Raw genomic sequence first — 26,521 nt, 5'->3', positions numbered from 1 at the left:
CTGTGGCATATATTTAGATTAAAAAGAAGGGTGCAAAACAGAAGGCATCCACACAGACACTGTCTACAGAATACCATGCGCGGAAGTGCGGTATTGAGCTGGAGCTTTCAGTACCTGCTTTTGAAGGTTTTAGTCCTATGACTGTAGAGATACCTTCCTCCATAGTGAAGTTTTAGAATCCCAGCTGTGACTATTAGGACCAAGACTTAGATTAGTGCTTCCAAAATCCCTAAGAGCATGGGACCACGAGTAGCTTGTGAGGATAGCTGGGGACGAGTGGCATTGACCTTATTCTTGATGTTCAGCTACCAGAGGAATTTTTTGGCTTCTAAAGATAGGATTTATTTGTCTTGAAGGCTTTTTGGGGTGAGCCTTAGCTTTGTCATTTTGTTCAGAAGTTTCTTTTGATCATGTTGGTTTCCATAATTGTTATACTTGGAATTTAAATGTAGAGCTTTATAGGTTTTTTAAAGAAGTGATTCTTGGTTTTGAGATTGTCAATATGCACATTCTAAATTCAGAATGACGTGAAAAATAGATTTGGAGGATATGGTTAAATGATGCTTGGTTTCCAAGCCTTCCTTGGTGGTTTATGACTGTTACTAGCTGATGCATACAAAAGTGGGAAAAAGTGGGTCCAGGCTAAATATTTTTTCTTGATGTTTGACTTGCTACTGCTTCTGTTTTTTTAAAACTTTACTCATAATAACCTGAAACAGGCACTGTATAAATAAGATGCCTTTACATTGTCATAGGAATGAATAACAGTGTAGGAATTCATATATACTGAAATTGATATTTGCACAAGAAGTACTGGAATTTGAGACAGTAGGCAACTGTCTCAAAACAAGTTTTTGTGGTAGAGCTCTGTTAGAAAATGTGTGGTTACATTATATTTCAGGCATACTGAAGGTGACCCAGGTTCAGATATAAACTAGTTGTGAATTGAGGGGAGAAGAACATAGCATTTCAGAGTCTTGGATTCAAGTCCTGACCACTACTTTATGCCTGTTTTTTCCTTTAAGGAAGCTGATTGACCTTGCCCAGCTTCAGACACCATTTCTTCCTTACAGGGAAGAATATGAGTATCTCACAAGATCAGTGTGAGGCTAAAATTAAACACTAGAACACCACACAGCTTAAAGATGAGAATGGGGAGAGTCTTGCCTATCTTTATATCATTTGTGATGCCTCTGTGTATTTTAAGCATCCAACACATATTTGCTGACTTGATTAACTCACTTTAAAATGAAAATCTGTGAAGTTACTAACTCCCTTGTAGTTCCAATGCCAACATGTTAATGCATCTACTACAGTGGATTTGGGAATGCAGCCGTTTAGCAGCAAATATCTCCTTTCATATTATTTTACTTAGGGTAGTAATAACATTTTGCTTACCTTAAATACTAATTGGCAGGTGTTGCTCTTCCTAATACTACCACTAAGCAAATTAGAAACTTTGTGGCAGAGAGCTCATCTGGGCATAAATATTGATTTTACTCAATTTCCAAGAGTTGAAATTTGGTTGACTCCTCATTAAAACTAGCCATGGCTGCTTGAGGGGGTCAGGTCAAAGACCCATTCATTCAATGGCTAGACCATCTGATGGTGACATTGATGATAATACCTTTGGTTAAATTAATAACACCACTGCGCTTCTCATTCGTGCATTTAGCAAACTTCTTGAGTGCCTACAATGTGCTAGGAGTAAGAGCTCAGAGGACAGGGCAAGAGACAGCTAAGCAGGTTAGGATTTTTTACTTTACCCAGTGACCCAACTCCAGCAGGCACTGCTCTGCTAGAGAGTGACCTCGGTAGGCAGTAAACTGTTTCTCTGAAGTGATGGATAACTTGAAGATTTTAGAAGAAAGACATCTACTGGTTTTTTAAAAATGCATCTGTAAAAAAGGCAGTCTTCTTGCAGCGTCACTTCGCATGCCCAGACCATCAGCATCTGGCCCCTCTAAGAGCTCCCAGAAGCCTTATTTGCAGCCTCAGAGTATCTCTCACTATTAAAACTGTGATTCTCAGCCTTGGCTGCATATGTTAGAGTCACCAGGCTTTAAAAAACCTGGTATCAATGCTTCATAATAGACCAATTAAAAAAGAAAAACTTGGGGAAAGGGACTCAGGCATTAGTTTTTGTTTTTGTTCTTGTTTTTTAAGTAGATGATTCCAGTGTGTGCCAAGATTAAGAAAGGACTTTGATTAGAAGCTGCCAAAATACAGGTGTGAGGGTGGTGGAGAGGGTAGGTAGGAGAAATGGACTCAATGCTAGTACAATTGATAATTTGATTAATTTTGTTATAGAATAGCAGTGTGACAAAACCACCCAGTGTTCACTTTGCCTTTCCTTCCCCTGTTATATTGGTAGCATCTTTCTGGTTTAATTTTAAATGAATACATGTAAACTCCTTAACATGTAGTAGATATATGTTATTTTTCCTCACTTTATTTTTTGACTGGAGTGGTCTACCTCCGTCAATAGTGAATGTTGTCATCACTGCCTTAGCAACCTCACTGGGTAGGAATTATCCTCATTCTAGAAATAAGGAAGTTAATGACTCAGAGAGGTTAAGTAGTTTCTTCAAAGTCACACAGCTGGTAAACAGCAGAGCCAGGATTAGAACTTCTGTGTGTTTATCTCCAAAGCCTGTATTCTTTTCATCATAAACAGCTTCTTTGAGCAGATTTTTTAATGTTCAGCCTATTTGAATCCTGCTCAGTGACAACAGAACTGCAGCACATTTCATAAGAGGGCACTGGGCATGCAATAGACACATGATAAATGTCAAATTAGGAAAAAACTGAATGCTTAAAAATGCAATGGTTTCACATGCAACTTTTAAAAAACAGAGCCTCGAGTAAAACACAATCTATATGAGTAGTGTGAGAAAAAAAAAGAACTGAATTAGTTTTAGCTCTCTCCTAACCCCCTTTTTTAAAAACAGAAAAAAATATAATTTGATAAAAGGGTATAAGCTAGCAATGATTATCCCCTCAAAATTATTGTGGTCCCCAAAATATAATCCCAAGTTTTCATGGTTATTAGGCATTGTGTTTAGCCTTCTCTCTCTCTCTCTCTTTTTGTATACTTATAAAGAACCACATTGACCACTCTGGTTAGCCTATTCTAAATATCTGTATTCATAACCACTTGGACCTAAGGTGCTGCTTAAAAGAAAAAAAAATCCCTTTTTTTTTTGCTATGAAATTGATCCAAAAATGGTAATTAATAAGAAGTATTTGGACCTTTACTGGGAATCTTCCAGGAAACCCTCAATTGGTTTGGTTTGACTTTTAGTAGACTAAATCTTTTTAATGTCCATTTTTGTCACCACCCGTATAGTGTTTCTCGCCTTTTCAAACTGAGAAACTTGCCCTTAGTTGAAAAATGGAGACCTTTAGGATTGGCTTTACTTGTCTGTGCGTTCCATTGATTCCGATCTCTTGTTACTTCCTATAGAGTCGGGACACATCAGTGAGCCAGAGGCGAGAGGGCTCAGATGATGGATAAAAGCAACAATAGACTCATTTGGAAGCAACTCTTACTCCAGAATTATTCTGTTTTTTATCTTTGTTTATGCTTTTCTTTCTTTTCCACATGTTCTCATGGGCTTGGATGTCCTCAAGTGTAAATCTTTGTGTTCATATTTCCCTGTATTCCTTAGCTAGGTCTTCAGACCCCTTTTAGAAAATTGGATTCAGTTTATTTGAATAAGCTCCTCTAAAATTAATGTACTTATGCATATACACACATATATTACATGTACACACACACATACTCACGATTCTCCACCGTTTTAGAATCTGAAATAATTGTACTTGGTAAAGGCTGTAAATTTGTCAGGGTAATGTGTACAGAACACTGACAGATTCTTGGTTGATGCTTTTCGCTTTCCAATTTTATGGGTAAGGAAACTGAAGCTGAAAAAGTCGTGCCCATGAAGCCCACACAGCAGCTCAGCGGAGACTTGCACCCACAGTTTCCGAAGCTGAATGTTGCCTTGCTGCTGGGTGCTCTGGCTCAGGCAGGACATGTATGATGGAACACTTTGGGTATGTGTGTTTTTTAAACAGCACAGCTTGCTGAGTTCTAACTGTTGTTTAAACTTGCAACTGTAATAGACAGGAGATGAAAAAAGGCCACATGTATATTTCTAGAAGAATTAATGTAGACTTTTATTTTCTATTGAGAGAGTGTGCTGGCATTAATGACAAGACCATATGCCAGAATGAAAGTGGATGTCTGTCATCAGTGGTGTAGAGCTAACGTATGCCTTTTTCCCATTCCCTTTCATTAGGACAGAGCTTGGGATATGGCTTTGTGAACTACATTGACCCTAAGGATGCAGAGAAAGCTATCAACACCTTGAATGGATTGAGACTTCAAACCAAAACAATAAAAGTAAGTTTATGGTTTTTTTTGTTTTTTTTTAATATCTGCTTGCAGAACAGAGGTTAAAAGAATTAAGGTCTACTTGCAGTTCTTTCCTTTATTCATTTTGTGCCCATATGGACACTTCTCTGGGAGGCATAGCAGAATTTTTTCGTTTGTTGCATGATGAGGGAAACTTTATTCATGAGTACTACATGTAATTACTTACGTGTTAACAAAGGGACAGAGCAGCAACTTTCTCAGATAAGTACTTTATGAAACTTACTGAATTAAATTTCCTTCTTTGATAGAGAATTACTTGCCTATAATTTGAAGAAACCTTATACCATTTCTTCTAGCACAGGGGTTGGCATTCTTGTTCTGTGAAGGGCCAGGTAGTAAATATGTTAGGCTTTGCCGGCCGTGCAGTCTGTGTCACAACTTCTCAATTTTGCCCTCATAGCTTGAAAGAAGATATAACCTCCATATGAACAAATAGATGTGGCTGTGATCCTATAAAACTATATTTATGGGCACTGAAACTTGAATTTCATGTAATCTTCATGTGTCACAAAATAGTCTTTTAATTTTGTCCCAATCATTAAAAAATGTAAAAATCATTCTTAGTTCTTGGGTCATAGAAAAACATGTCCTTGGGCTGTAGCTTGACTCTGTTCTGGCAGATTCAGTTTACTTTGAGGAGACTGACTAGAAGAGTGTACATGCCACACAGGTTATTTTTTCTGTTACAGTTTTCTTTTCAAGACAAATGGTAAATAATTTTATGGATGTTTTTCCTGCTTTTTTGAATTTTTGAAATTCTGATGTAAATTCTCTCTGGATAAGAAGTTAATCCAGTTTGCTGTGTAGATTTCTTTTCCTTTAAAATATGAAAGGGACGTTGCCTCTGGCAGAAGCTTAGTTCACGTGCCATCAGTTTTCCCTCTCCTGCCCAGTGCATCAGTCTTTCTCACTGAGTCTGGATGAGGCTCCCAAGTATTTTTTTCAAAATAGTGTTCCAGACAACCTCTGTCAATTGACTCAAGTTGGAACCTATTTTCCACCCTTGATTTAAGAACTCAGCTCAGACCATCGCCTGGAGTGGTAAGGGGAAGTTAGTCACAGCTGACTGTGGTATCCATCTTGCTTAGAGACGTGTCTGGAAGATTTCTGCTCATTTTCTCAGGTATCTGGAAATGCAGTGTCATCTTTGTGCTTAAAAGTTGCTTCTCTCAGGGCTTCCCTGGTGGCGCAGTGGTTGGGAGTCCGCCTGCTGATGCAGGGGACATGGGTTCCTGCCCTGGTCTGGGAAGATGACACATGCCGTGGAGCGGCTGGGCCTGTGAGCCATGGCCGCTGAGCCTGCGTGTCCGGAGCCTGTGTTCCGCGACGGGAGAGGCCACAACAGTGAGAGGCCCGCGTACCGCAAAAAAAAAAAAAAAAAAAGTTGCTTCTCTCAGAGTTGTCAGTTAAGGTAATTCACTAGCCCTGGGTAGTTTTGACATCTTGTTCTTTATATTTTTTGGCCCAGAGGGAAAATGCCTCCCACCACTGTCTCATCTAAAGGAAACTGTATGCAGTGGCCCCCAAATATACTTGGATGTAAGATGTCCGAGATTCTGCATGTTTCTTGGTCAAGAAAATGTCCTACGTACAAACCGTCTGATTATTAGATTTCTAATCCATTCTAAGATTGCAAACACTTGTTTATTTTGACCTTGTTTTTTCAATCTGGATGATTTTTTCTAATTGTCCACACTTCTTTGCACGCTCTCTGTTTGTGTCACAGAGATTAACCTTTTAATAGTACTGTTAAGTGTAATGATCAAGTGTCCTTAAAAAGAAGACATCCAATGTCCAGTTACCGTCAGATTGTTCTGTGAATGCTGTATCCTACTGCAGATTTTTGTGAGGCTCCCAACTTAAACTGACTTCAGGATTGCTGCTAATTTATCGTAGTTTTGAGGTCCTGAGTGGTGGTTAAGAAGAAAATGGAATAGATGGTTGGATTGACATACCCTTTTCTCCATTCCAGAAGTATCACCCTCATTTCATTCTACTGAGTCAGCTCTTTTGCTCTAAATCAGTTCTTTTGCAGTAAGGTCCACGAGAAGGTAGAAATGCAGGGGAAACAGGTCTCCATAGAAGAAATACCCATGGCCTGCACAGAGACCATTGGTGACAGCTGCTTCCTCACTGTCCATCACCCGGCCTTCTCTTCAGGGCCCAGCTGCTCAGGCAGAATACGTGGAAGAAAGGACAGTAATGCCTTGTGGCTTTTACGCCACATGTGGCATCTGCTACTTTTCTTTGGATTTTCTGAGATGGGGGTGGAGGTGGTGGGTAAGCAGCAGGCTACTTCTTTCCCCACCCCCATTCAGTTCCTGCAAAGATACCAGATAACAGCTGGTGTCCTCAATTTGGCCCACATTTCTCTGAGGCAAAGCAGACCATTTTCCAAAACTACATAGCACCGTTTTTGTCTATTTGTTCTTTCTATGTGTGTTTTTTTCCCCCTTATTTTCAGTTAGATGTGTCTTGTGTTCTTATACAACATCTGAGCCAGGTTTTTCCTAGTGTTCACTGCTCTAAGTACCCTTTGGAAGTTGTATTTAAGCCTTTCCGGTCCGTATTCTGTAAATTAGTCTCTTTTTCCTTTCTCCAGTCCGTCCTGGTTGTGACCGTCAAAAAACACCACTTTCCTCATATTGCTTCTCACTCAAAATTCTCTCATATTCCCCTACTCTTTTACCGTATCATTTGGCTTAACTTTGGAGTGACCCAGTGTTATTACTGTTCCCTATGGTAGTCAGACTGGCTTTTTGCTTGCAAGCGGATCTTATTTCCAGCCTCTGCATATATGCTCATACAGCTCCCACTTCCTGGCATACTCTTTCTCACTCAGTTTATTTTTTATTTATTTTTTAAAATAAATTTATTTATTTATTTTTGGCTGCGTTGGGTCTTTGTTGCTGTGCACGGGCTTTCGCTAGTTGCGGTGAGCGGGGGCTACTCTTTGTTGCTGGCGGGCTTCTCATTGCGGTGGCTTCTCGTTGCGGAGCACGGGCTCTAGGCATGCAGGCTTCAGTAGTTGTGGTGCGTGGGCTCAGTGGTTGTGGCTCGTAGGCTCTAGAGTGCAGGCTCAGTAGTTGTGGCACACGGGCTTAGTTGCTCCGTGGCATCTTCCCGGACCAGGGCTCGAACCCGTGTCCCCTGCATTGGTAGGCGGATTCTTAACCACTGCACCACCAGGGAAGTCCCTCTCACTCAGTTTAACAGCAATCATCTCATCTTTTAGAGCCTGTCTGAAGTTCTTTCTTCAGCTGCTGCCTTCCTGGGTTGTTCTAACTCGTGTTGGGTTCCCCCCTTCTTTGAAATATGTTCTCTTTACCCATGAGGAATCACAGAAGTTTTGGGGTCGAAGGGACCCATATATGATTTAGACTTAAGCACTAACCTCTGCCCCCAGTAAAAGAGTTGAGACCTAGGTAGTGGTCATAGAGTTTAGCTTAGACCAGGCAGTTGAAGACAGAGCTGTGACTCAAATCCTTGTCTTTTGATATCTACACTAAAACTCTTGCCGTGACACCATGCTTTCCGTTAGAAAGCTGCAGTAGATTAATTCATGTATACGTTATGTACAAGTGTACAAGTGTTTGTGCACCCTTGAGTTCAGGTTTCTCATATGTCTTCCAGACCACCTAGCATTTATGCATTTTATAGATTGGAATATTAAAACAGTGAATCAAGTGCTGTGAAAGGTGGTTTATTTAGCAGTTTCTCCTGGGGCTTCCTAGTAGCATTAGCCCAGTAGGGTTTTGTGCAATAGAGGGATGGTATGTTGAATAAATGACGAATATTCAGTATTTCTGCAATGAGTAAAGCAAAGTCCCTCAGGCACTGTGAAATCCTAAAGCAGTTATTCCCAAACTTGGTTGTATCAAAATCACAAGGAGAGTGAGTTAGAAGTACAGGTTCTGGGACCCACTTCAGACCTACTCAATCAGTGTCCAGAGGTGAGATGCAGGAATCTGTTTTTAATATGCTTTCTAGGTAATTTGTGACAGTGAGTCTAAGACCTAGCACTTAGAAACTACCAAAATGTACGTTTTTTTGAATAGATGGTTTCTCTAAACACTTGGTATTTTTGCATGCAAAGTTCCATTTGTCTTCATCTTTTACCTTGATAATCTTCTTCTGGATAATTCACTTAACTGGAATATTAACCATGCTTTTTTTTTGAGCGTGCTGAATGCTAGTTTAGTATTCGGAGTAAAAAGCAGTTCATGCAGTTTTCACTTTTTAAGAGGTGTGGCTTAGAAATTAGAAAAACTTAATATGTTCACCTTATGTTAGAGAGAGGTTTATTTATTATGAATAGCAGCATTCATAGGTTAAAGGTTCAAGATGAGGATCACTTTTTTTTCCTGGTTGGGTTAATGTCCCAGCAGCTTACATTGCTGGTGACATCACACCATCCTTGAACTGCACAGGAGACAGTCATGATGGGTTAAGCCTACCCGCGTTGTCCCTAATAATCAGCTGGTAAATAAAGTGGATATTACAAGATGTTTTTAACTTTTGATATTAAGGAGGGTAGTAAAAAGGGAGTATATGCACAATTCTTTCCAATCCTAAAGGAAAATGTATTTTTTTGCCTAGGTTAATGGCATCAGACTTAAATTCATAATTAGCAGAGTAAAAGCATTCATTTCTGAAAATACTTAGACTTTCCCCCCACATCAAGTACTGTGAATAAGAGAATATCACATACACAGTAAAATGGATATCTTGACTCCCAGCATCTCTTCCAACTCCTCCCCCTCCTACAACGGGCCTAGGAAGCTTTATTCCACAAAGTGGGCTTGCTTCATCTGAAAGTAGTAGGAGCTATTATCTCAAGGAATAGAGAACTTTTCAGCATTATTGATAGGTACTACCCTTAGAAATCCATGTCTTCTGTCTCACAACAGAAGAAACCCTGTCTAGAAATGCTACCAGCATAGAAAAACTGCCTAGATTTGGTTTTGATTAAATTGATCTTTCTTAATCATTCAGATGTAAGTCAGATTAAATCTTACCTTGGCTTAAAAGTTATTAATTGACATACATTAATTTGGAATTTCTCATATTAAAACTAATTAAACTACCATTTCAGTCTGTATGGAAAAACTGTTATAAAAAGTTGGAATATTAATTACAAATAGTAATATCCATTCCTTAAAGTGTTCAGTTTATTAGAGAGCAATTAAGTAAAGCTTAATAAACCTTTATTCTAAGCTACTGTATTGCTTTTAATTTTTTGTTAAATTTATACCATTTCCTAGCTTATCCTTTTCTCAGTAAATGTCATTTTTGCAGACTCTTTTGCTGTTTAGCATGAACTATATCCTTAATCTAGGAGGAATATAGAACTACATTTCTGAAATCTTACCCTCCCTGGCATTGCTTAAGTGATTTAACTGGCTCTGTAATCTTGGACTTATCTTTTAACCATTTAAGTTTCTGTCTATATCTGTAAAATCTTTAAAATTAATGAATTAACTTATCACTGAGTATGTTTATTACCTGACTCTTAACTTTCCGTAGTCTTCCAAATTGCATATTAAGAAAAGGTGTAACTGTTTTTAATGAACTCATGGTTATCATATAGAATGGTTTAGTTGAGAATGCATTTAGAATGAAATGAAGCACCCTGTCCTGAGGAGGTAACAATTTTAACCGTTTCCCTTTGCCACTGTTGAATGTGTAGCAGCCACGGTAAAATTCATACTGGAAACACTTTCTGGCTCAACCTTCTTTTTGGTTCAGGATTATCTGGGATGGGGTTGGTTTTTATTCATTTAAGTTGTTCATTTATAAATGTTCTGAACATGAGGAAATATCTTGTAGATAGACTGCATAAATCTGCTCCCCACTGTAGAGAAAGAAAGAGCATGGAAGCAGGAATGGGAGAGTGAAGCTTGGCTACAGGCTTGCCTCTTGGTGGGTGCTCTGTTTAAAATATCTGCAGCACCATTCTGGGGTGTGGGTTTTATAATAGTAGGAAAGCTGAGAGTTCATACTTTTGTCGGAAGTTTGAAAGCGGGTGTTAGGGAAATCACATAGATTAGCTAGAGGAGAAAGCTGGGTGGGGGTGATGCAGAAATGAGCCTGAGAGCAGTTAGGGATCCGAAAAGGTATGGTACGTGTGGTTTTATAGTGTATGTGAGGGAGAACCACCAAAGAGTTTTGAGCAGAGTAGTGACGGAATTGGACTTGAGTGTTTATTAGGAGGGGAAGATCTGCTTTGCATTTAACTCCACATCTCTCTGAGCATCTCAAGCCACCCTAGTGTTCTTGTGGCTTATGTAGTTGATATTTCCCTTGAAGGTACAAACTGTAGGTGCTTGTAGAAGTGTGGGCTTCACAAATTTATAAAGCATCTTCTATAAAGTGCCCATCAGTTCAACACTTGAGTACAGATCATCATTTACCTTTTACCTTGACCAGATTTGGAAATTTTGAAAGTAATAGTCTGAAGGACAGACCTCAGATTAACTGGCAACTTTTGAGACGTTATCCTAAATTGTTATTTAGCTGGTCAGATCTCTGAGGGGAGACAAAATTTGAAAATGTGGAGGCAAAAATGGAAACTTTGAGTAAATGATTTCTTTGCCTTTTAAAAAATACAGACTGAGTGCACGTTTTTCTAACTTCATTTTTAACCCATGGTCTGGAACTTTCTAGAGCCATGTGCCAAATTTTAAGTGTACTGCCATATCTGATTATCAGAAACTCTTCAGTGCATTTAGATAAAATTCTTGTATCTATATTGAGTCCAGTTTACATAGTCCTTATATGAAATGAGGAATAACAGATTTTTTTTGAGTAATGTGTTATTTGTATAATGCACATCATGTGTTTTGTGGAATGATTTATTTTCAGCTTTGATTTTTTAAAACATAAAAAGCCCCAGAGATTTTTACTTATCTCAGGGACCTAGCAGGGTCCAGACTTTGTTTGTCCTGACTTCAGGCCTGTTGTGTTACTTCTGCTCCTTACAAGCTTTGTCCATATTGGGAATTAGACATTTGAAAGTTCCTAGAGGGCAATAACTTGGCATTCTCTGAACAGCTTTTCTGTAGATACTTTTCCACAGTTGTTGGAGCAGAGGCTGAGACTGTACAGAGGAAAGGGTGAGGAGGATGGTTCCTGGGGGCAGTGTCCTAGCTTACTTCCTGTCCATCCCTGCTTGTGAGCCATGGAGGGTGGTGGTGGGAGAGTCTTAGCAGCTGAACTAACCCATTTTCCTTGGGAGGGATTTTATAGATCACTTTATTACCCAGGCATGGCCCTACATTTCCTGCCTGTTTCATAAACGTACATCAGCAAAGGCATTTCTGCAAGGCACTGTTAGCACTTGTCTGCTTAACTTTTCTACTGCTCTTTAAGGGTAGGGTAGGACTTGTTGTTGTTCACGTATAACTCAGGAGAAGTAGTGCTGGGTCAGTTTGGTGGCTTCAGTCTGTTCTTCCAGAGCTAGCTGGAGAGGTTAAGATAGGTGTGCTACCTTCGGAAAAAGTCTCTTAATTCCTTGCTCTATCTGCTTTGTATAGTATTTTCATAGGACTTTTATCCTTTTGCTTGTCTGGATTCATGCCAAAACAATAGTGTCTTGTAGCCAAATACTCCCTTTGGCCAGTGAAAGGAAGCTCAGTGAAAGGAAGCTCAGGTTAAGGGACTTGTTCAAAAACGATATAGCTAATAATAGTACTACTAGGACCAGAAATAGGCCACATTGGCTGATGCCGGCACCTTTTATGGTTTTCTTTCCGTTTCACATTATTGATGTTCAAGCGTCCGTACACTATAAACAAACTGAATATTCTCTTGAGGACCTTGATTTGGGACTTTTAGCGTCCTGAGATTTTCTGAACCAGGCCTCTGTTAGGTGCGAGGGAGTGGAGCTGTGCCTGGTGGTAGAAAACTCTTTCAGGCTGTGCATGTGAGACAGCCAGACCTCCGGTTTGAGAAGAAAACTGGTATCTGGAGGTCCTATTTAGCAGATAGGTGAGTTAACATTGATTTAAGTATTTCAATGGTAATGGACAGTAAAAGAAGCATTATAGTAACTTTTTGAATCTCTGTTTTATAGGAGACCACTCATTCTTCAAGAATGTTTTTCTGGTAGGTTCCTTTTGAGTCCTAGATGCTAGTTTAAAAATCACAGAAAAGTGCATTTGTCTCTCTTTAAATTTGTGTGGGCTCTTTACAAAAGCATGTGTAGTCGATTTTCTTTCACTCCCACCTCTGCCAGGTTTTCCTGTAATTGCCTTTAGCATCAGTTCTCAGCCATAAGCACTACATCAGAATTCTTGGTGGAGCTTTTGCTTCGGGAAGTTTCTTGGCATGCTGTTTATGAGCAAGCAAGAGAGGCGGCTATATTTTGAAAACAATACAGGAAATTGATTACTTACCCCTGTCCCTCCCACCCCACCCCACCCCACCTCACCTTTGAAGAACTCCTTCGAATGCTGCATCAGGACGTGGAGTCACAAGTCCTGGGTTCGTGTTTTGCTCTTGCTCTGTTGGCCTAATTCGCTCATTTATAAAATGGTAGAGATGGTCCCAGGTTACATAGTTCCGGTGAAACGATTGACTTGACATCTAGAGGTAGAAAATACTTGTGTTGACCTGTTGTTTTCAGAGACAGAATATCAAGAATATTCCATTGTTTTTCAGTCTGCATTTTCTATATTAAAGTGGTATTTTAGAAGTCTAGTTGGGGAGGAATTAAAAAGCTACTTTTACTCTGAAGAAAGTAGTCACAATGTTTAATTCTTTGGTGCAGTTTTGTTGGATATTTTTAAAATGGCTTTAGTTACCTTGTGTTATAGAGAAGTAGATTTTGAAAAAAATAAATCATGCTAATAGGCTTTCTTTTGGGTCATTAGTACCAGGTTACCTCCTCCCAGGGGAATGAGAAGTTTAATCCTTCCTGCATAGGTTCTGGGCTTGCTAATGAGTCTTGAAATGACCCACAGGTGAGCCGAAGGAAGGGCAAGCAGAGTGCCTGCCTGGCCCTGGAAACTTATAATTCAGAAAATGCTTTAGTTTCCACAAATTTTGTTAAATGACTCTTTAGAAATTTGACCATTTCTGACCACCCAAACGACCCTGTTCACCTTCCTAGAAAGATTCCAGAGCCATTGAGAGAGGCTCTGACCTCATAGAATCAAGCACAGCAGCCTTTTCGAGACTGGCTATACTGATGGGCTCCCCAACCCAGCTGAGCCGCTTGCAGCAGGTCCGGTTCTCAGAAATACCTTTGGATGGGTTTTATGGGCTTTGTTTTACTTTTGCATTTTTGTATTTGTTGGTGATTTATAGTCACATATACTTTCAAGCTACCTGGGAGTTTGTGTTATCCAGAAACCAACACTGGTGGATGGTGAAGAGAAGGGCTTGACATCTGTAATTTTTATGAGCTCTCCAGGAAACCCAAACACGCCCCAGAGTTTGAGACTTTTACCTATTTAAAATCCCTCAACATAAGAGACTGCTAAAACTTTAATGTTCATCAAAATCACTGGAGTGGTCTGGTTGATAAAATGCAGATTTCTGGACCCTAGTCAAGACTTACTGAATATGATTATCTACAGAGTGAGACCAAGGAAATTGTAGTTTAACAAGCACCACAGGTGATTCTTAGCAGGTGGTGGCCTGACCTGAGAACCATTGTTTAGTGGACCTTAATAGTTTACACTTGGATAGGTCTCTGGTGCTTGTTTCAAAACAAATCTATTGATACATGTAAGTAAGATTTTCATTTGTGAGTCCTCTCATAAGCTATCTGGAATGCTTGTGATTAACAGGTGTAATTTTAATGAATATAATGTCATACTTACCCTTTCTCTTACACACATTCATTCTCTCTGTCTCTCATACACAGATGCGCGTGCTCATTTTCAGAGCATTTGAATGTCATTAAATACTTCTAGCGTTACAAGTACGTAAACATCATTTAATGTTTGATTCTGAGAGTGGAGAATTTGCCGCATGGTTCTTCCGGGGCTCATTCATTTACAATGGGTATTTCATAGTATAGAGTTTAGGACTTGAATTTTATGATCCAAGATGGTTGTGAATCCTTAGATTATAGAGGTTGCTTTTACAATACAATAAAAGTTTGTCTCATTTTTATAAACTTCTAGCAACACTCCTGACCCACCCTCCCTAGTATCTGGATACTTGAACTTTCTAGTCAGGGTCTGAATAAATGGGAATTTGCTCTTATCATAAAGGACTCTTACACATAGCATGTTGAAAATATTTAAAGAAAAAAAATTTACTGTGTGCTACCTTAATGTATAAACCTTTTGACCTATAAACTGTATTTTGTCCCAAAGCTGTGGGAAAGTAGTGTGTGCATACTGTTGCCCAAAGGCTGAGTACGTCTCTGTTCTGCTCAGATTTGCAAAAATGGGTTAATAAGTACTTGTCACCAACTTGCAGGGTTTTCCTTAGTGTTCTTCATTAACCAGTGTTCTTGGGGGAATTGTGAAATATGCATTGTCTGCAAACTACTCTGAAGCACAAAGTCAAATGAACTGTGAAGGTGAGGGCTAAAAACACCTCTCTCACCTTTGTACTTTGTTCTTTGAGTATTAAAGAACATTGATCTGCCAGGTGGCAAAGGGGATACTATTTGGCGGTTTAATTACAGCCAGTGAATGTTATTGATGCTATCAATCAGTGAGACCCAGGGAAAGGGCATGGTGCCAGACCATTCTGTGCTCCCAACAGTGTAATTAAATACCGCAGAACTGGATTCTCAAGGTAAAGTGAGGTCATCTGAAGCAGGGGAACACTTTGTCTTGCAACAAAGGTAAAGGTGGTTATCTCCTCCTTGCTTCCCCTCTTTACATTTCTGGAGGAGTTCTATGAATGGCAATGAATGATATACAGTCTCTTCTTTGTGTACAGTTAAGGTTGTTGGTGTTTTCCTTAAAAACCCTCTCTCGTAAAATCTTCACAACTGTCATACAAAAGGCTTTAGGAGTACAGTAATTACTTTCTGTTAAAGCTGTTTGGGGGAATATATAGATCAGGTGTCTAATAGATATTTGGAGAATCAGAGATTGTCTTTGAATGAGACTATTAGTCCCGCAAATCAGCTCATTTAAAAAAGCTTTCCCCATGATTATTCTCTAATCATGTTGAGAGAAAAATATCTTGGTAGGTTTGAAGTTATAAAACATTCAGTAATATTTCAGGGGTTATTCCTTTTAAATTATCTATTGAACACATTTTTCATAGTTGTATAACTTAGGTCAGGTCTACAAAATATATGTAGGTAAAACTTTCTTTGGCTCTGGGGAAGGCTTTTAATAACATTTCTATTATCCTTTTACTGTATGTTTTATACACACACACACACAGGTATCTGTTACGCAAATCTCCATCTAGGCCTATTTGAGAGGTAAGAAATGCCATAGCTAATCCAAAATGTTTTCTGTTACTGCCTCTTTTTTTTTTTTAATCGATGTATAGCTTATGATGATCAAGTCTTATTTACCAAAGACAGTCTACCCTTGAAAGAGATTTTGGTTTCCTAATTTTTTTTTTTTTGAGAGTATAAGTGCATACACACACACACCAGATCCCCGACAAATGGGTCAAAACAAGCCCTAAAACAATAATAAATCTTGGCTATTGTAGTATACTTGTAATACAGGTATGGATTGCAGACTGTTTATATTTCTAACAGGTGTTTGAAGGGGGATTGTTGAAATAAACTATCTTCTCCTTTGTTTAAAAGAGGAAGATCGTTAGAAAATTTCCTTCAGAAGTTTGAGGAATAACTTTTTAACATACATTAAAGGTTTAGTAAAAGAGTCTCATCCTGTTACAGCCTTATTACATTATATGGAACTATAACAAGACCAGTGGGTCAGTCTCCAAGTTTGTAGGGAAGGTCATGTGCTTTAAAAGTTATTATGTTCATTATACATGTGCGTTTCCCCCCTGCTTCTCCCCCACCCTAAAGGCAAAGATATCAATCATAATATTAAAAAATAATTAATTGCAAATTATTGTAAGACTGTACAGTCATGGTTATACCGTCTTGGATAGGGAACACCTATGAGTAATTAATTAATTCTGGAGGCATTTTGAGTGGTTAGTATGTACCAGCCAGCTTTGCTAAATGTTGGAACAGTGCTAAAATGTGACAAGATGTAGTCTTGTCCTTGATGTCATTGTGTAGCAGGGGAGACAGCACTTGCTTTATGTGACCATTATTTGGATGTATGGTAAGTGAATGCAGAGTGCAATGGAAAAGGATATGTCACCAGCTGTTGAGAGGCCTCTGTAATGGTTTCAGAGATGATAGGGTTTTACAAAATAGGATTTATCAGGGAGAGAAAGAAGAAAGATATTGCACATGAAGGAATGTCTCATCCAAAGACACAGAGGCCTTTATGTGACATGTACTTTTTTGGAGGACACTTGCATCTAAAAACTGTAAGTGTGCTTTTTCTATCAAGTAATAACCTTCTACAAAAATGATTGGTAGAAAAATTTGATCCATCCTAGCCCCATATTTTACATTTATCCTTTTTAAGTGGAGACCTAATTTATAAGAGGAACTATAGGAATGAATTTGGGGCAGATTAACTCATTTGTTCATAGACACATATCTGCCTTGTTTTGAAAAGATCCACTGTGACCTTTGAGACTCATTTAAGATATTTACAGATGGTACCAAGAAGAAATTTCTCTGTGGAGTATTTAGTGTACACACAGAGATAGGATCATTATAATTTCATTACAGTATGTATAAGTAGGTCAGAGAAGACTCAGATATCTGAGGTAACATAACAGTGAAGCAGTTTTTTCCTTCTAGTTATAAAACAAAAGGAAACTTATTGTAGATGGTATTCAAATTAACTTTTTTTTTAATTGCCACACTGATTTTTTTTTTGTTTTTTGTTTTTTTGTTTTTGTTTTTTCGGTACGCGGGCCTCCCACTGCTGTGGCCTCTCCCGTTGCGGAGCACAGACTCCGGACGCACAGGCCCAGCGGCCATGGCCCACGGGCCCAGCCGCTCCGCGGCATGCGGAATCCTCCTGGACCGGGGCACGAACCCGCGTCCCCTGCATCGGCAGGCGGACTCCCAACCACTGCGCCACCAGGGAAGCCCTTTTTTTTTTTTTTTTTTTTTTTGCGGGCCTCTCACTGTTGTGGCCTCTCCCGTTGCGGAGCGCAGGCTCAGTGGCCATGGCTCACGGGCCCAGCTACTCCACGGCATGTGGGATCTTCCCGGACCAGGGCACGAACCCGTGTCCCCTGCATTGGCAGGCGGACTCTCAACCACTGCGCCACCAGGGAAGCCCGCCACACTGATTTTTGACTATTCTCCTCACCTAGCTTATGATGGAAAAACTATCTCAGTATTGTATATGTATATGACAAACGCATATACATTTCTGTAACCTGTTACTCCCCTGCTTATAAAAGCTTCACCTTGACGTTTAGGGCTCTACCATTACTATTCCAGTGTTGTCACTGTCCTATAGAAATTTTTATCCTGTCACATCTGGGTTCTTTACTCTTGAAGATGCAAGTCTGACTCTTACCTCCTGCCTTGCTTGGGTCATCCCTGCCTATACTGCCTTATACCACCATCATTACTTACCAAGTTTTATTTGGCCAACAAAGCACTTATTTTTCGCTGCACGTTACCTTTCTCTCCTATTCGGTGGTCTGCTCTCTGAGGGCAGGCATCTTCATCTTCAGAGCACGTCATAGAAAACTTATGCTTTTGTCTGTAATTTCTGAATGAGGAAGTTTCTATTTATTGTTCACAAGAAAGAGTGGGAGACCTGCTCTATGTACTCAAAGATGGGAAAATTCACAATTTAAGTGAAATTAAAAGTGAAACTGTGGCTTCCTGTTAGGTGTTAGGATTCAGTGAAGATACGGGCAAATGATGGGTGTATAAGGGACCTACTGGCTTTTTTTTTCTTTTCTACAATAAATGAAGATTTAGCTGTTATTTTTTTACATGAGATTTTCTACATAATGCACATGAGCCTGTGTTGTTGTCTATCATCTGTGTCTCTTCCGTATATTCTTTCTCTCTCAAACCTTAGATGGAGTATGTGAAAGTCCTAGAATGTGTAACCTACCAAAATTGGCCTGTTGAGAACCTTTTTCTTTTTCCACACGTTACCAACCAGTAAAAAAAAAAACTAATTAGCTTTTATTCTAAACAGCTCCAGTTTACTTATATCACATGTAGCGTGTAGTCCCTTCTTTAGGTTTAACTTTGTAACTCAGCTATTTAATCTGTTGACAGTGCCTTAGACACGCTAGATGCTCAAATATTACATAAATTATATTTTAACTTTATTTTGGGGGGTAAACTTGTGACAGGTATCCTGATAGTATGGTTTTTGTTGGAGATTGCGTCTGATGAAGTTTCAGAATCTTGAAAGAACCCTTAAGAGCTTTTACTGCAGAATAGCTTTCTAAGAATTGGGTGAGTACGGCTATTTTTCTATAAGCCAATTTAACTTGTATTGTTTCCAGTGAAGCACAAAAAGCCAGATTGTTTGGACAAGCATCACACCTTCTAGTCATCTTGTCTGAGAGGTACTTTAGAAATAGCCCCTGCAGGAGGCCGTGGAATAGATTCACTCAGCAGGTATTGGAGTGCTTACTTGGTAGATGGGGCTATCCATACATACACACATATAGGCAGCCCTCGGGTTCACATCTGCAGATATGGAGGGCTGACTCTCTTTGTTGTACTACACTGTTCTATATGAGGACCTTGAGCATCTGTGGATTTTGGTACCCACAGGGGCTCTTTGGATACTGAGGGATGACTGTATGTATAAGAATAAGTTTCAACCCTTTAGGAGCTTAAAGCCTAATACTGTAAAAGTGTTGTAAGTGAATTGCAGTGCTCCCAGTTACTTGGGGGCAGCAGGGAGGCTCTGAGGCAGTCTGCTGCTCTGCTAGTGTTGGAGAAGCCCAACCACATCTGGGTATTGAGTCCTAAGTACTGAAATTTCCCTTCTCTAAATCTCTCTAACGTCCTCAGAGTATATTTAGTGGAAGTGTCTAAAATGAAAAATTTACAATTCTCCCTGCTAGTGTAGGATTCTTAGTGTTTTTTCATAGTGTGAATTCACATTGAGTCATTAGACCCTGGTTTCTTGGTGACTCTTGTAACCATCCCATATTCAGAAACATTCATGTAACCCTAATCTAACTTGATGTTAGGCTCTATTTCATGAAGTCCATTTATTGTGTCTACTACTGTCTACCAAAAAAGTATCCTGTTTCTCATTCTGCATTTCACATTAAGCTCTAAGAGACCTCTGAGAGGGAGTGAAGAAGTAGGAGGATTTGATATGTGGCAGTTTCTTTGGAGAAATTGTTGGCTTTTCTTATCAGCCCATTTAAAGATGCTAGATGGGAATTCCCTGGCAGTCCAGTGGTTAGGACTCCACACTTTTACTGCCGAGGGCCTGGGTTCGATCCCTCCGCTTGGGGAACTAAGATCCCACAAGCGGCACGGTGCAGCTAAAAAAAAAAGATACTGGATGTTGACCCTGTGTATGACAGTAGGATGGTCTTTCCATCATGCTTTGTTTCAGCCAGGCTCAGGCTTTCCAACCTACTCATCTGCTCTTCTCTTAAAAAAATACTTGTTTTGTAATATTGTAATTACAAATTTTATTGTAATGAGAGTTTTGATAATAACTGCAATAGATTTGGAAGAAGCTTTACTTAATCTTTGAACTGTTTTTCTGTTAAAGTACATACATCTTCCTTGTGCCAAACCTCAGAGATACTGGTAATATTTGAGTTTTTTTCTTCCATAAATTGGGGCCTCTGATAATAATAACCAATTAATACCCTGGTTATGAGGATCAATTGAATTAATAAATGTAACATACCCAGGACAGTACCTGGCACATGGTAAGCACTTAATAAATACTAGGAGCTATCATCATCTGTATTGTTACATAATTTTATATATGTGAAATCATTATATTATGATGAAAACATTATTATTGTTCTCCAGCTCTATGCTCTTAGTTTTATCATTCTGTTTAATCATTGTAAAGTCACTGTGAGGTAAGGACTATCATTAACATCAAATTACAAATAAAGAAATACCCGCTTCAAAGGACCTAAGGAAATTATTCCCAAGTTATATAACTGGTGACAAAGCCAAGACCTGAACTTAGTTCTGTGAGACTCCATGCCCTATGATCTTACTCCCTTGTAACTTTGGAGAGTTCTAGTGCAAGCACCAGTTTCAGGCCACTAGTTCAAAATATGATCTCTTGTGGCCCGAATTTCACCAGTAATAGTGCATTCTCTTTTGCTGTAAGTTTTTTGACCTAGTACTAAACTAACTCGTGTTTGCCTCAATTCCAGCCTATTCATTATTCATGTTACTTGACGTTTCTAAAGATTATGTGGCCAAAGAAAGAGGCTCATTTCTCACTTTAGATATTAAAAGTAAGGGAATCTGCTTTCTTAACCACTATTGAAAACAACTTAATATAGACAAAGCAGGAATGGATTCTTCGGTGGTTACAGCTGAAACTCCCATCTATTTTTTTTTTTCCATGCCACTTTACTGAAATCACTTTCTAAAATTTTAATGAGCTAAGTGAAGGTATGGGATTGGAAATGGAATACGGAACACTTTAATTGACGGATTCCTGCTTAGACCTTGGAATGACTAATCCACCACCACTGCAGTAGTGGATATGATTTAACCACACACTGCATTCAGATGTCATATCCACTACCATCGCTCTACTTGTGTTTTATTTTTTGGTAAATTCTTTGCGTGCAAAGATCTTGAGGAATTTGGAAGGTATTTGTGGCCTCTCCAAGTTGCATTTCAAGAATATCTTTACCATGGACTTCCTGTTTGCTTTTACCAGCATGAGAGTCCTTGCTGAACCAACTGTGTACTACAGCCAAAGCAGAAGCAACAATAAAAGGACAGATACCTGCCAACTATGATAGTTTAATAAAAAATAAAGATGCCTGTCATGACAACCTATTTGGACCCTCATTTAATTGATGCACATGGATGAAACTGTTTTGGGTAACATTTAATAAACTCTGCTTAAGGTAATTTTTCAGAGGGCGTTTAAGATGTGTGAAAAGGGAAATCTAATCTGTCAAGTCCTCCGTTTATGATTAGTTGTGTCATACAGATTTCACAACCAGCATACTTTTGTTTTCCTATGGCTCTTTAGTAGTTTTAGTATTGTTTTTAACAGTGTCATATATGATCACTTATTCTTAGCTTCACCTTTAAGTTGGATATAAGAATCACCTGCCTTGAATTTTATTTAATGATGTTGCACTAAAACTTGGAAATGATGTGAAACTGGGAAAGTCCCTCTGGTGTAAAACATCCAGTTGCTGTTTTCCCTTTATCTTAAATGGTACGTGATTCTTTTAAAAAAAGAAGGTAAAGCGTGTTAGCCTCAGGATTCTTTTTTTGGCCACGAAGTGCACTGCATGAGATCTTAGTTCCCTGACCAGGGATCGAATCCACGCCCCCTGCTGTGGAAGTGCGGATTCTTAACCACTGGACTGCTTAGGGAAGTTCCAGTCTCAGGATTCTTAGTTTGATTTATTTTTTTCTCTTCAACTCCCCTCACCCCTATTAGATTTTTCTCAAATATCTCATAAATCTCCTAAATAATTCTCAGGCACTACTAGTAGGAGAAATACAGTAACTGTCCTAAGGGAAAGACTCATTTGATGTATTTCAGATTTCCTTATGTATAAGAAAACATTTGGCAAAATTAAGGTTCTTTCCTTCTCGCATATCTTTTCTAGTATCTCCTTATAAATGTCTGATCATTTCTCTAGAAATTTGCATCGTTTCAGACTGTGTGTTGCAGCCAGTGGTGTAATGGAAAACCCCTTGACAAAGAGTCAAGACTCTGGTATTCTACACCCAACTCTTTTGCTCTGTGTCTTTGGACAAGTATGAAGTTTCCCTTTTTTTCTAAATACAAAGAGTTTGGACTAAATGATATCTGTATTTTTGCTCCAAAATTACGACACCCCCCACCCCTGCAACATATAACTGTGTTTAAGGTTTTATTGCCTCTTGAGATTTGAATCCCCAGTTTACAAAATGAGACTTCATTTTTTTTTTTTTAATGTTTAGTGGAATCTACAGTCAAGTATATTCAGAAAGTACCATCACATAGGATTTTTGGTATATTAGCAGATTGTGGCCTCTCCTAACTTTCTAGACAAGATTTCAAAAATAAAGTCTCCTCAATAAGTGTGTGATGATAAATCATCCTCATTACAATATATGTTTGGTAGGTACTAGGGTGAACAAAGAGGATAAAGACAAGGTTTCATATTTCAAGCAGTTAAGCCACTCACAAGACACAGTAACAGATGAGTACATCTTCGTTTCTTCAGTATTTAAGAGAACAAGGCATACAATGCAGTGTGGGCACAGGTAAGGGGTACCCAGCTCAGACTAGAGTGGAGAGGATGGATGAGAGTTGACTTTAGAAACTAGGTGATGCCCAAGCAGAGTCTGAAGTGACGAAAATTTAGATGACTGGAAAGAGCAGCTTACACTAACACAGGGAAGTGAGAGCAGGAAGCTTTGGGAAACTACTGAAGGTTGTATGTGTTTATATAGAGAAGCTAGTCGGTACCCTGAGTATAATGGACTAAGAAACTTGAAATTAATCTTAAAGCATTAGGGAGTCCCTGAGAGATTTTAAGCACAGAATAACCCAATCAAATGTATTTTGTGGTATCTCTGAACTTCTCATTTGAATCAAGACAATCTTGATATAGACTGAAAGCATTCAACCAACCCAGTCTCAGTAAAATTTGAGGTTCCGTGTGTGTTTTCCATGGATGCAGTATTCTGTATTCTTGGAATACCTCTTAAAGGCAACTGCTCTAATCTACAGTACCTTTACTAAGTCTTCCTGTTAGGTATGATTATTCCTTTTATCTCCAGCACCTTTGCTAGAGGGAATCTTTAATTTCTTATGGACTTACTTCTGTATGCTTTGTTCTCTCAAGTCTACTCATTTGCAGCCCTCTGTGAAACATGCTTGTCCTGTGCAAAACCTAGTCTTGGACGGATATGTGTATGTCTTGGTGTGTGTTTGAGACCTGTTCCTGGTAGGGTTTTGCGTTTAGAAGTAGAGCAAAGGACATTGCTTCCTTTTGGTGGGTTTTGAGGTCTGTGGCCTAAATTGTGGTTAGAGGTCACATCTTTCTGTGTGTTTCTGAGCTCTCTTGGAGGGTCCAATATAGCTCCCTGCCTGTAAAGCCTTGATGCTTTCACAAGACCTTTGCTACTGCCTGCCAGAGCTGGAGCTAATTTTTATTTAGCGATAGTATCATTTTCCTCAGTCCCATCAAGACTCCGTTTTTTGATATGAGCAGCAATTAACTCTCAGTTTAAATAGGCATAACTATGACCTTGTCCACTTCTTTCAGCTGAAGAGATTGAATGGAGCTTTTCAAAAAAAAAGTCTGAAGTGGCAAGTATCTAATTTTCAGGTTTAATGTTTGTAGTCCTGGGTCAGTAATTGACAAGTGATAGAAGTTGTTCAATGGTGATCTTGCCAGTGGGAGATTTTTCAGATGTCCTTAGTTTAATAAAGAAGAGATTGCTTTGTTCATTTATAGTCCTTATCACTTTAATCTGTTGGTATTAATGTTCACTGTCACTGATCATTGATGAAGCAGAGAGAATTGAGAGCAGTTGTATTTTTGGACAAAAGCATTTAGATGGACTGCTGATAAAGTGATGTGCAGGGATTTTAAACTTTACTATGTACATGAAGTACCAATTCTTTCCATAAGATATTTTCATTTCTTTTAGTTCTGTGTATTTCGATTAACTTGTGTTTTGATAGCCCATTCTTAGTATATGTGTTACTTGTCCTTGAATGTTTAATGTATAATTAGTTTTAGTTGCTGATGAAGAAATGAGGTTTTAATTGCAAGGAACATACTGTGTCTCAAACTATTCCATTTTCAAGACCTAATTACTTTGATAACTCTGTTTTTATCTCTGTTTTGTCCAGTCTGATCTCATTTGTGCAGAACAGTTTGAGAAGCCATTGGCTAGAGCATTTATTTGTCTGGTACTTCCGATTGTCTCCCATCCTTTTCCCTTCAAGTAATCTCAGCACTGCTTGTCTTTGTTTATTATATCACTTGTAGGGTTGTGAGGAATTCCAGAATAAACCTGAGTTTTAAATTGCTATCTTTGGAGTAGATTGGTATTCAGTGTTGTACTTTCTGTATCATCTTTAAATATTTAAATTGAAGACTCTCTGGCTGCCTCTTAAATTAGATCCTTCACTTAGTAGTTTTGATATTTCATAACCTTGCTCCTCAGGCATTAAATATTTACCTGTTTAAATGGCAGTGAAAATGTAAAATCCAAACCTATCTATTAATCCGGTGAATGTAGATTGGAGAACAGCTCTCACTTGGTGAAAGAAGAAGCTATTTTGACCCCACTGGAACATATGCTGGAGGTTCATTGTATCAAAGTATTTCTTTTTTTTTTTTAAACATCTTTATTGGGGTATAATTGCTTTACAATGATCTGTTAGTCTCTGCTGTATAACAAAGTGAATCAGCTATATGTAGACATATCCCCATATCCCCTCCCTCTTGTGCCTCCCTCCCACCCTCCCTATCCCACCCCTCTAGGTGGTCACAAAGCACTGAGCTGATCTCCCTGTGCTATGCGGCTGCTTCCCACTAGCTATCTATTTTACATTTGGTAGTGTATATATGTCCATGCCACTCTCTCACTTTGTCACAGCTTACCCTTCCCCCTCCCCATGTCTTCAAGTCCATTCTCTATGTCTGGGTCTTTATTCCTGTCCAGCCCCTAGGTTCATCAGAACCATTTATTTTTTTTTAGATTCCATATATATGTGTTAGCATACAGTATTTGTTCTTCTCTTTCTGACTTACTTCACTCTGTATGACAAACCCTGGGTCCATCCACCTCACTACAAGTAACTCAATTTTATCGAAGTATTTCTACTAAAGAAGTTGCCATAAAACAAGACCATGTCTTGGGTCTTCTCCATAGGGTTTTATTTTAGTCTTGAAGAACCACAAAGATAGACTTAACACTTTGAGGTTTCAGGTAGCCCAAGAGTAGTTCTCTAGGTAAGTATTAAAGCCAGGCACCAGTTTGAGCTCCAGACCCACAGAAAAATCAGAGTCAAGAATTGCTGATAATTGCCAGATAGAAAATTTGGTCTGGAAACTGATTTGAATCTCCAAAGTAAAATACAAGTCCATATCCTATTGCAAGTCTTCTGCCTACTTTGGTCTAAGTATGTTTTCTATTTATAATCCTTTGAGGTAGAAGAAGAGGAAGAAATACCTTCCGTTTCCTGGAAGGGAGGATGTTGCTGACAGTGATATCCTTGATAGAGAGGGGAGGGGGGGGCTGCTTTAATCCCAAGAAACAATAAACGTATAGAGGGGAGACATAGCACATTGATCTGGGAGGAGAGAAGTTGCCCTTCCTTCATCTTTTTTTCCTGGAAGTGGGCAAGGGGGAGTGGTGGTACGATGCTCATTTAATGGAATTCTAAAACTTAGAAAGTAATAAAGCTAATTTCAGAATTCTTATTATGATGTGTAGTTTTTCCAGTTAATTGCAATTAGTGGCCACTCATCGTTTCTTGGGATAAGTTGCTTTAAAAAATATTAATGGGAAAATAAAATAACTTGACTTAACTGTAATTTTTGGTGCCATCCTATTCTACTGTCTGTCCTCCTCAGTTTCACTGTGTGTGTGTGTTTAAGAAACAATCAAGATTAATTTAATTTGTCAAACTCTCAGAACAAGTGCACTGATGAGCTAGTTACTGTAATGTGGTATTGTGGCATGAAAACCGGACAAAGGAGACAAGGACGTGGGTTCAGAAGATGAGAATTTTAAGCCAGAGTTCAACACTTGTGTATAACCTTAGGAATTTTACTTACCTTGTCTATATCTGTTTCCTCAGCTATAAAATACGAATGTGTGCCTTCACAGGGTTGTGGTGAGACACAAACAAAATACTGTATCTGAAA

General features: G+C 38.9%; 1 protein-coding gene across 7 annotated transcripts in view; it reads left to right on the top strand.

Moving 5' to 3' along the window:
* ELAVL2 (ELAV like RNA binding protein 2) overlaps positions 1–26,521 on the top strand; it is a 71,787-nt gene that overhangs the window by 29,982 nt on the left and 15,284 nt on the right. For all 7 annotated transcript variants that reach the window (XM_060153504.1, XM_060153502.1, XM_060153508.1 and 4 more), the window contains one exon: positions 4,305–4,408. In XM_060153504.1, coding sequence (XP_060009487.1) covers positions 4,305–4,408 — 104 coding nt within the window. The remainder of the gene's footprint in view (positions 1–4,304; positions 4,409–26,521) is intronic.

Source organism: Lagenorhynchus albirostris, chromosome 7, assembly GCF_949774975.1.
Source record: "Lagenorhynchus albirostris chromosome 7, mLagAlb1.1, whole genome shotgun sequence".
Lineage (NCBI taxonomy): Eukaryota > Metazoa > Chordata > Mammalia > Artiodactyla > Delphinidae > Lagenorhynchus > Lagenorhynchus albirostris.
Note: the sequence above shows the minus strand (reverse complement) of the source record. Positions and strands in the feature narration are given on the sequence as shown.